Genomic DNA, 10,178 nt, shown 5'->3' with positions numbered 1-10,178 from the left:
CCAAAAAATTGAATTGAAACACACCCAAAAGATGACTTAATTCTGTTTATTTAGAAGGCGACAACAAAGACATCAAACGGTCCATATAATGAATCAAAATTTGATGGAAAAAATAGTGGGTGTTTACTGTACAGCAATGCAAATCACATTTTTTTTTATTTTATTTACTATAACCCAAGCAGACATTTCTATTATACTGCAAGAAAAAAAGGAGGCCTTCCCACTAGAACAAACAGGTGTGCTATCCAAGTCTGAACTAAAATGTAGGCAATTTAAGCATAATATTTACATGTTACACCGTTGCCTCATATATGTAAGCTACACTGTTAAGGTCTCAAACTATGCCAAAAAGCAAAAAAACACATTCCATTCAGACTCACCTAAGAAAATAAAAATACATGCACTAATATTACACTGACTTAACCCTTAAAGAACGTTGCTACTTCCAAATGGAGTGGAACGTAAATGTATTCACACTGACTTTCTGCCAATCAAAGTTGGACACTGCAGATTTTTTTTTTTTTCATGACACATGACCAACTAGATCTCATTCGGTAATGCTAATGGCCACTTCCTTAAACGCTAAGCTGCCCCACTATCAGTTGTCATGTTTGCGTGAGACAAACATCGGCGGATCCCGCGGACAGTTAGAGGTAGTACTTATTGGCAGAAGTGGCCACCGTGGGGATCTGTGACCCCGGGTACGTGTATGCTTCGCCCTCGGCGGGGACTCTCCGAATCGGACTCCGGTCACGTGTGACGTATGGGGGGACCGGGACCTGTGCAGGCGGGACCTGAGGGATCTGATATGGGTCGATGCTAGACGGCGCAGCACGTTCCCTCATAACAGGTGCAGAAGAGGCCGCTGCTGCAGCAGGTGTGGGTACGGCGCGTTGGTCTTCGTAATAACCGGCGCCGTACATATTGGCCCTGTACTTCCCGTAGTAGTCCACAACTCCGTACGGATCTCGCTCCTCGTAAGGCGACCGCCGCACCGGGTAGCCTGGTACCGCGCCATAGTACGAGCCGTCGGTCTGGTATGCGGCCCCGCTGCCGGACACGCCGTAACCTGGATGCGGCCCGAATCTCGCTGCACTCTCGAAGCCCGGACCCGCTCTGAACGCCGCCGCATTGCCGGTGTGAGCGGCACCACGGGAAACGCCAGGTACAGGAGCGTAGCCGGCGCCGTAATCCGCTTCCGCGCCGCTGAAGCCCGCTTGATAAGCCCGGTTCTGAGCACGCCCGTCAAATCTCGAGGCATCGAATCCATCAGAGTTTGGCTCTGAGCCGTTTCTGTGGAAGCCATTTTGATCTAGCGGGCATTCTTTGGACCAGTGGCCTTCCTGCCCGCAACGATAACAACCCGATCGGTCTCCCATTCCCGGCGCAGTACGGAGGCGGCTAGTCGAAAGCTTCACGCTCATCAGTTTGCCTTGGAAAAGAAACACTCAATAAGGACTTGTGTGCAATCATTATGGAAAAAAAGAAAACTGTACATCCTGCTTGGCTACTCCCAAATGATGCTTGAAATAACAAAACACGAGATTTGAACATCACAACACAGCACATTATTAAAGCTGAAATCCGTAACTTTCCCAATTCGGGACCCGTCGCACACCGCGCGACGCGACCGAACAGGACGACCGTTGACAATTTAGTCGGCGGTGCACCCTCGAACACGTGGCGACTGACCATCGTACACCTACCGACTTCGCCGCAATGGAAAAACGACGCCACTTTTGAGGTACCGCATAAATTGTGATTGAACCACAAACACGATGCGATTGTCAAGGAAAAAGCCAATTGCCCTGGCCACTGTAACTATTACAAAAAAATAGAGACAATAATTAAGCAATGTTGATACTTGAGAGGCTCCTGCACTCTTGCATTTTGACTAAAGACTCTTTGCTTTTTAGCCAAAGACACTTGAAATGATGAATACAGTTCAGCATTATAAAACAATTTCTAAACTGCATCGGTGCAGCTTTGGCGGTGAATGGCTGGATCTTTATGTTGTTTAAAATCATATAACATCATTTTTGATCGGCCTTTACATCAGCAACGCTCAAATTACAAAACGCAGCAAAACTAGTTGCAGACGTTTGGCCGCTCATGAAAATGTGTTGCATAACCCCATGTTGGGTCAGTGAAGGTAAAATATGATAAAATTTCCGCAAAGATCACAATCTTTCTCACCATCGGATTTGCTTGGGGGTGAGGGGGGGGGGTGTAATGAGCAACCGCGTACCAACGCAAAAAGCAACACGGATCGTCATGCACATTCCAGTATGAGGCGCTCATTAGTAAAGAAAATACCCATTTACATTCACTGTATTAACCCACTGCTGGCCAGAATAGGTGGGACCGGACAAAGCTTACAGAAAATGCAACATTACGGATACCAGCTTTATAACAATAGCTTTTCAGTAGGGCTGGGCGATGTGGCCTTAAAATGAAATGTCAGATTTTCGCTCACAAAACAATCAAATTTTAGTCTTTTTTTTCCACCGCTTTATAGATATATATATATATATATATTTTGCTGTTGCCAAACCTTATTTTCATTTAAAATGTCCAATTTAACATCATGAAATGATGTTCAGCGATAGCCTTCCATCAAACAGGAAATGTGAACATGATTCTGTTGTTTTAGTTATCAAAATGGTTGGTTGTTATTTAAAAAAAAAGAAAAGAAAAAAGCTTTACTAAACTAGCACCTCTGCGGACTTGCTAGTGCAAGAAGTGCACATCACCAAGGACAAGAACTACAAAATCAATACTCAAATCAATCATTAACAATTAGTCGCACAGCCCTACCTTGCAGCTGACCTTCGACGTTTCACTCACCTGTTGCACATTTAAGACTTACCTGTTGATTTTTAAACAACAAAACAGTTAAATAAACATAAGACACTCCCCAATAAGCCCAGCCCAAGAGGTCACCTTTAAAAGCTGTGTTGTCTAATTGATTAATGGCCTCCATGGCATCCTCCATGCGTTCCATGTGAACAAAGGCATAGTTTTTAACTATGTCACACTCCACCACCACGCCGTACTCCTCGAACTTGGCCCGTAGCTCCTGGTTGGAGCAGGCGATGTTGCCCACGTGGAGCTTGGTGGAGCCTCTGGTCTTGCCGCGGCTCAGCTCCACGTTCATGGCCTGGCCGTTCAGCTGATACTGGTGGAGGTTGCGGATGGCCTCCTCCGCCTCCGCCTTGTTGTCCATGTGCACAAAGCCGAAACTCTTCAGAATGGAGCACTCGGCGATCTTGCCGTACTGGGAGAAGAGCGCTCGCAGTTCATCTGAGGTGGTCTCAGGAGACAGGTTCCCCACGAATATTTTCACCATTTTGACTTTTTACACTACTCCTGAAGGGGAGGGGAAAAACATTTTAAATCATCACCTTGAGCCCCATAATTAAAATATAATAAACCTTATTCATTGCGGGCATACGTTGACACGACCTAGACGACATATACTGTAGGTAGCGGATAGTTTGCCGTGACTGGCGACTCTCCTGCTAGCGTTATTATGCCGCGAACGGCTCCGAAATGTTGTAGTTTAATAAAAAAAAAAAATCAGATTGGTATTCGAATCCGTGACCCAGCACTTTCGTGGCGTCCGCTCTAACCACTATTCCACGATGTTGTCCACATTCACTGGCGCATAATTTGGACCTGTTGTTCTCGCGCGATTCACGGCGTATTAACGCTGTTGTGGCGAGTTTCAAAATAAGCACTTCGTATACGGTTAGGTTAAATTAAATATGTATCCGCCCAAAATCGTATGCGTACAACTAATCTGTAAGCATGTGAGCAAGTGTCTGGGCATGAGTTTGTGTTTAGCGGCGCGTCAACAACGTGGCTTTCTGCGCAGTATTTCCAACCCTTTTGCGCACAACACAATAGCTTAGCTAAATGACGCCGATTTCCCGGCAGGCTTAACTCGAATTAAAGCCATGTCCTCGTCGTCTTCTAACTAAAAAAAATGATTACATTTAACAATAGAAGCAAAACCATAGCTGGTTCCGGACTATAATACGGAATAAGGGACGCTTCAGTATAGTTTACGTTAGCTTTCAAAATAGCCGCCTTAGCTGCGGTAGTAGCAAATCGTGGCCTACCTTTTTATTATAAAAAAAAAACGCAATTCAATCATAATTCAAGATTGAATCGAAGCAGCAATATTAAATCGGTAACATGAAACGTAAATAAACATTTGAACATTTCAAAGGCAATGTAATACTTTAAAAAGCATGTAGCGCACGTGTAAAGGAACCTCAACATTTATCGATCTATACACACTTTTACGACACCTCAGCGGTTAAATGATGGAATAGAAACCAGAGAAAATGATTTTTAGATTCCCGATATTATAACTCGTCGATTTTATATTTTCCCTCTATTATACGTCGCCGGCCTACCTTATGAAGAAGCAATCAGTGTTCACGATCGTCAGACTGGAAAATGGCGACTGACGCTAATGCTAACGCTAATGCTGGGGGCTGGGCTGTGACTGGAACTACTTTTAGGATCGTGATCGTTCTCCTGTCGTATTTATCGGCCAAAAGCGAATTAATGCTGCATTAGCGTCACACAGTACTTAAGTGCAGAATCACGTAATGAACACATTCCATCATACTATCGATACTTAACTGGCGAACGTTGTTTACTTTTGAGTAAATAATACTGTTTTAACAAGTCTGCTAATGCTACTTCCGGCCTGATAACCAAGGTAACCTTCCGCGTATTTTCTTCACTCGAGTTTAGGAAGAACTTCCGGCTTCGTGAAACGGTAACCCTCCGCGTACTTTACGGCACTATCTAAACCGTCAAGTGTTATGGTTCTCATCCCAATGTTTTGTAACGAGATTCCCCTCAGATTTTTATGATGTATTTTTCAAATGTTTTCATGCTTTTTGTATACCTATCATTGTATATAACACTGTTGTGATACAGAAATACTAACCATTTCTGATTCTGATTCAACAGACTGTAAACAAACATGTTTTGTGTATAAAATCAGAACGATGCAAGTGAATGACACGTGGCCCCGCTCTCAATCAATGAAACTTTATTTCAAAGAACTGTCACTCTCACCAAAAAAAAAAAAAAACAGGGATATAAAACTTTTCAGACACACAATTAAGTCATAAAACGGAGGTTGGAACTTGGAATGTTTTTTCAGCATTTGTCTTCACTTCTATTCAAGAAACTTAATGGGAACCCTTTAACGTGGCATTTAGAACTAGTATTAATGCTAATGAACAGTAATTTAAGTAAAACAAACAGGAACTTCGACTCATGAAACAAAAGACTTCACTGAAATAAGTTTTGGATAAATGTGTAATTAACCATGAGCTAATGACATCATTGATTACTTTTAGTAAGCAAACAGACTTGTGATACAGGAAATAAATGACTACGTATTGGATCTTCCTCCACATTCACGTATCATGAAAATAAACCAACGTACTTTTTAAATGACAAGTGACGCTTGAAGAAATCGACTTGTGTGAATTGACGAAAGATGAAAACAAAAATCTATATATATATAAAAAAAAGTGAGCTGAAAATCCTGCAAAACAAGCCAGCTGTGTACATATAAAAAAAAAAAAAAAACTTGGGACAAATGTGACTTAAAAAAAAAAGTCTGATGGGAGTATGGAAGCTTGACAAAACGACGGTCGCAGAAGAAGTCAAAGACCTAAAAAATAAAAAATAAAAAGTTGTAGCTTTTCTTTATGGTTCCATCAAAATTGCCCGATGCTTACCGTGGCTTTAGTACGGCGCGTAGCGTGGTACGTAATGCTCCTTGGGCCGCGGCGGCATGTAGGCGCCTCTGGCAGCGGACACGGGTGACAGCCGCTTTCGCTCATAGGCATAGCCTGCCGGGGCGACGGGTACCCGGCTGATTGGGTTGTGCTCTCTCGCGTAGTAAGCGGCAGCGGAGGGGGGAGCCGGCGCGGGCGGCGGCGGACGCCGCTCGTACGGGTCCACACCCGAGAACTTTGAGATGGCAGAAGGGGGTGGGGGAGGAGGGGGAGGGGGGAGATAGGACATGCGGCGCTCCTCGAAATAACTTGAGCCGTAAGGGCGAGCTCTGAACTTCTCATAGTAGTCAACACTACTGTGCACACGGTCTCGTTCGTAAACTGAAGACCTCTCACCGTACCGATCCCCCACCTCAGGGCCGGGCCTCCGAGGAAGGGGGGGCGGTGGCGGGATGCCGCCGCCGTAACTATCCCGATTAAACGCAGCGCCAGCCATGAAATTAGGGGGCGCGCCGCCCATTCCGTAGCCGCCCCTGCCAAAACCTTGAGGACCGCGTGGGTGGCCCCGGCCGTCGAAATCTCTCATGTCGTCACCGTGGCTATTGTTCCGATCGACTGGACAGTCTTTCGACCAGTGACCATGTTTCCCGCAGACAAAGCAGCCGGTATGATCTCCCATTCCCGGGGCCGTGCGCAGCCGACTGGTGGACAGTTGTACGCTCATCAGTTTGCCTTGTAAGGAGAGAGAAGACACGCATGAGACCGGAAGGAAGCCTTCCGACACGAAGGCTCGCACCGACTTGAAACACAAGCAATCACCGAGCAGAAACCATCAAAACTGTGGTTTAGCGTCCATCAGCCAGTCGGGTTGTTCTCAATGCAACCAAAACTCAAATATTAGTTCATCAGATATCAGTGGAATATCTGAGCTTTTTCAACTTTTGCTTTCATAAACTTCAATAGTCTATTTTACAGTATCGTTAACAGATGATTCGGTCTTTTATCGCTTTCTCTCAATTTGTTACGAGTTTACAAAGCCTCGTGATATTATTCGATATTCAAACATTGAGTTTAGGAATTGATCAAATTCAACATCCGTTACAGCAAAATATTGAGTGGAGCAAAATAAGAAATTTAAGTTTCATATTTTGTCATCTATGACTCAACTGCTTTTACCGTGGTAGTGTTTCAGTTTAGTTAGAGGTACTTTCAGCAGGTACAGTACCAAATTCACATTTTTGCACCGAGTCACTTTTTAACGGTTTTGGCCGAAGTGAAATTCTCCGTAAAAAAAATGCCAATTTTAAGTCCACCTGAAAGGTTAGTCACGCTCGCCCGCTGGGGAAAATATCAGCTAAGGGATTTTAGGGGTCACGAGAGCACAATCCAAATCTAAGGACAGCATAGCGCACCGAACCGTGAGGTCACCTTTGAAGGCGGTGTTGTCCAGCTTATTAATGGCATCCATGGCATCCTCCATTCGCTCCATGTGAACAAAGGCATAGTCCTTCACTACGTCACATTCCACTACCGAGCCAAACTCTTCGAACTTAGCCTGCAAAATGTCCGCCGTGACCCCCTCGCCGAGGTTGCCCACGTGCAGCTTGGTGCAGCTGGGCTTGGCCCTGCCCTTGCTCAGCTCCACGTTTATGCGCCAGCCGTTCAGCTGGTGCTGGTTGAGATTCTGGATGGCTTTCTCGGCATCGGCCAGGCTGCTCATGTGCACAAAGCCAAAGTTCTTGACTATGTCGCACTCGGTGACCTTGCCGTACTTCTCGAAGAGGCCCCGCAGCTCATCTACGCTGGAGTTGCAGGCCAGATTGCCGACAAAGATTTTCACCATGGCTGCGGGTGCTCTGTCGATCCTGGAAGAGTAGAAAAAAATGTGATCAATGCAAATTTCTCAGTTTTTCTTTTTTTATATTGGCGTTAGAGGCTTCTGTAGTTCAAAGTAGGGCTGAATGTTGCAAAATAAATTGTGAACTCCCACTTTATCTACCTCAGTTAACTCTTTTACCGCCCAAAACGTTCAATGACGTCTAATAAAATCCAAATGAATGCCACCAGAAACGTTAAGTGACGTTTACTACGCTTTCCCCCCTCAATGGGCAGTGCAACGTCTTGTGCAGCGCTCCTTTTGTGAATGGGTGTAAAAATCACAAAACAGCCAATAACTACGGCCAGCAGATGGCAGCATTGCATCTCTTGCCAATGTTCTGCCGGTGTATGCAATTGCAGTGAAACATGGCGGATCTTAGGAAATAGAACATTTTCAAGGATGCCGTGAATGATCAAAGCCTTTGTCCCATTAAATCTAATTCACAAAGCGGCACTAAACAAAAAAATATTAGTGACAAAGTCACTGTTGTGCAGAAAATGTATCTTTTCACAAAAAGCTAATTTTCTCCTTATCTTTTCAATTTTTGCTCAATGTCACTCAAATTACCTATTTTCAAATGGTAATTACTAAAGAACGGAATAAAGTAGAAACATACTTTTTTGAATGAAATAATGGAACGCGAGCTTTCATTTAGTACCCAGCATGTTTGTGTAGTCAAAGTACACAATATTCTGTTTTCCTTGAAAGATGAGTTAAAATGCTTAAAAGCGGGTCGCACTGCCCAATGTTTTTTTTTAAGACTCATTCACTGCCATTGATGGCTATAGACGTTAAAAATTAATTTGAACTATTTTTATTAGTTTAGCATCTTTTTACACTTTTGTTAACTAGAGTATGCAACCTAGAATTGTTTTTATTGTACATTTAGAACAGATATAACATTTGTGACTAATCATGAGTTAACGAGTTAAGTCATGCGATTAAAATTTTTATTACCGGACACCCCTAATTTTTAATAATCTTTTTTTTTTTTATCGCGTCAGGCGTCGTAATTACTTCAATAGTTAACTCACGATTAATCACACATTTGATATCTGTTCTAAATTTACAAAATCTAAAATCCTAGGTTTTCATACTCTTAGCAAAAGTGGGAAAATGTTAAACTAATAGAAATAGTTCAAATGAATTTTTCGACGTCTATAGCCGTCAATGGCAGTGAACGAGTTAATAACGTGCGGCAGTAAAAGAGTTTATAGCAGTGGTATGAGGACTGCACTTTCCACTTTTGTCATTATACATGGACAAAAATTTACACCACATTGACAATTTGTAGGAATACGCTTCTGAGATGCAAATACTTTGCTGAAGTCGCCTTGCCTTACCTGTACAACTCAATGCAAGAGTGCAAGACAGCTGGAGGTGTTTCCGTGTTAATCTTTCACAAGACAAATGGACAAGTAGTCACATACAGTTTACTTTAATACTGAAGGTTAATCGCTTCAAATTTAAAATGTTTGTCACCACAGTTTTGTTTACATATTGAATCTCACTTTCAATACAGGAAAAAAAAACACAGGGCATCCCAGATTCATCATCCATAAGCTGATTTATTATTATTTTAATCGTTTATTTCAATGTGCGTCAATTATTCGCGGGTTTTCGCTATTTGCGGGCCGGCCCACTGTACCGTGGAAATGACGTATGTAATATTAGTCGACAGCCAATCACAGGACACATTTTGACATACCACCAATCAAATTCCATTTTATGGGCAATTTACAATACTCAAATGAACATACATCGAATGGCTTTTGTTGGTGTCTGGGGGGAAGCCACGCACTATGCGAACATGCACACTCCACACAAAAAGGCCGCAGCCTAAATTCGAACTCCTATCCACAAAAAGAGGCAGACGTGCTAACCAACCACTCAACAGCAGTGCTGCCCTACTCCTAAAATCCAACGTTTAAGATAAAATAGTTACTGGGCAGCGTTCTTCGAAAGACGAAAACAACACAAAGTCTGTTTTGATGCTATGACGTAGTCTCTCGCAAACGGAAGCTACCAACATGCGCGCTACACAATGCTAAGCTATGCTAACAAGCCCGAGGGTCGTTTCTTTAGAAATCACACTCAGTCAAACCTAATTGACTCAAATATATGTCATCTAAAGTAATATTTTATTTGTTAACGTGACGTCAGCGTCCACAGAGCCTCTTCAAACTAAACCGTTTTCCACGGGAGACTTGGCGTCCACAGTCCGCACGTTTGCGAAATGAAGGCGAGTATAAAACGTTAGCTAGCAAAAACTTTGGCGACCGAGTCAAAGTCAGTAAGGGTTAGTAACAGCAGGAAACTATTAAACGTGCATTTTACACTGCATATTAGATGTAATATGCTGAACTTACCGGTGTAAAAGAAAACAGGCCGCAACGCCTATGAATAAAGTGTGAAATGGCGCCTCCAATGAAGCCCAATGCCGCGTCCTACTCTTCCTCCAACTGTGCAACTCAACGCCACAAAGGCACGTTGCTGCCTCCTACTGGTCACACAAGGGAACAGGG

General features: G+C 43.5%; 2 protein-coding genes across 3 annotated transcripts; both read right to left on the bottom strand.

Annotated features, from left to right (window-relative positions):
- Nucleotides 1–31: 31 nt before the first annotated feature.
- On the bottom strand, nt 32–4,712 carry LOC144034554 (RNA-binding protein 4.1-like). 2 transcript variants are annotated; one of them, XM_077543384.1, is made up of 3 exons: nt 4,425–4,707; nt 2,944–3,369; nt 32–1,432 (listed from the first exon to the last, which is right to left on the bottom strand). In XM_077543384.1, the coding sequence occupies exons 2-3, from the start codon at nt 3,347–3,349 to the stop codon at nt 648–650; spliced, it is 1,191 nt and encodes a 396-aa protein (XP_077399510.1). In that variant the 5' UTR covers nt 3,350–3,369; nt 4,425–4,707; the 3' UTR covers nt 32–647. The 2 variants fall into 2 exon arrangements, with proteins under 2 accessions (XP_077399510.1, XP_077399511.1); XM_077543385.1 differs by having other exon boundaries at nt 1,420–3,369; nt 4,425–4,712.
- A 345-nt stretch (nt 4,713–5,057) lies between these two features.
- On the bottom strand, nt 5,058–10,145 carry LOC144035345 (RNA-binding protein 4.1-like). Its single transcript, XM_077544962.1, has 4 exons — nt 10,023–10,145; nt 7,203–7,639; nt 5,775–6,506; nt 5,058–5,707 (listed from the first exon to the last, which is right to left on the bottom strand). Exons 2-3 carry the CDS (start codon nt 7,615–7,617, stop codon nt 5,782–5,784), a joined length of 1,140 nt encoding a protein of 379 aa, XP_077401088.1. The 5' UTR covers nt 7,618–7,639; nt 10,023–10,145; the 3' UTR covers nt 5,058–5,707; nt 5,775–5,781.
- Nucleotides 10,146–10,178: the final 33 nt, after the last annotated feature.

This window comes from Vanacampus margaritifer, chromosome 15 (genome assembly GCF_051991255.1).
Source record: "Vanacampus margaritifer isolate UIUO_Vmar chromosome 15, RoL_Vmar_1.0, whole genome shotgun sequence".
Taxonomy (NCBI): domain Eukaryota; kingdom Metazoa; phylum Chordata; class Actinopteri; order Syngnathiformes; family Syngnathidae; genus Vanacampus; species Vanacampus margaritifer.
The sequence above is the reverse complement of the archived record's forward strand: the minus strand, read 5'-3'. Positions and strand labels throughout refer to the sequence as shown.

Excerpts from the sequence above, each read along its gene's own strand:
- LOC144035345 (XM_077544962.1), bottom strand. The coding sequence starts at position 7,617 with ATGGTGAAAATCTTTGTCGGCAATCTGGCCTGCAACTCCAGCGTAGAT. Across the intron at positions 6,507-7,202 it reads GGACAACACCGCCTTCAAAG|GCAAACTGATGAGCGTACAA; the intron begins GTGACCTCACGG and ends TCTCCTTACAAG.
- LOC144034554 (XM_077543384.1), bottom strand. The coding sequence starts at position 3,349 with ATGGTGAAAATATTCGTGGGGAACCTGTCTCCTGAGACCACCTCAGAT. Across the intron at positions 1,433-2,943 it reads AGACAACACAGCTTTTAAAG|GCAAACTGATGAGCGTGAAG; the intron begins GTGACCTCTTGG and ends TTCTTTTCCAAG.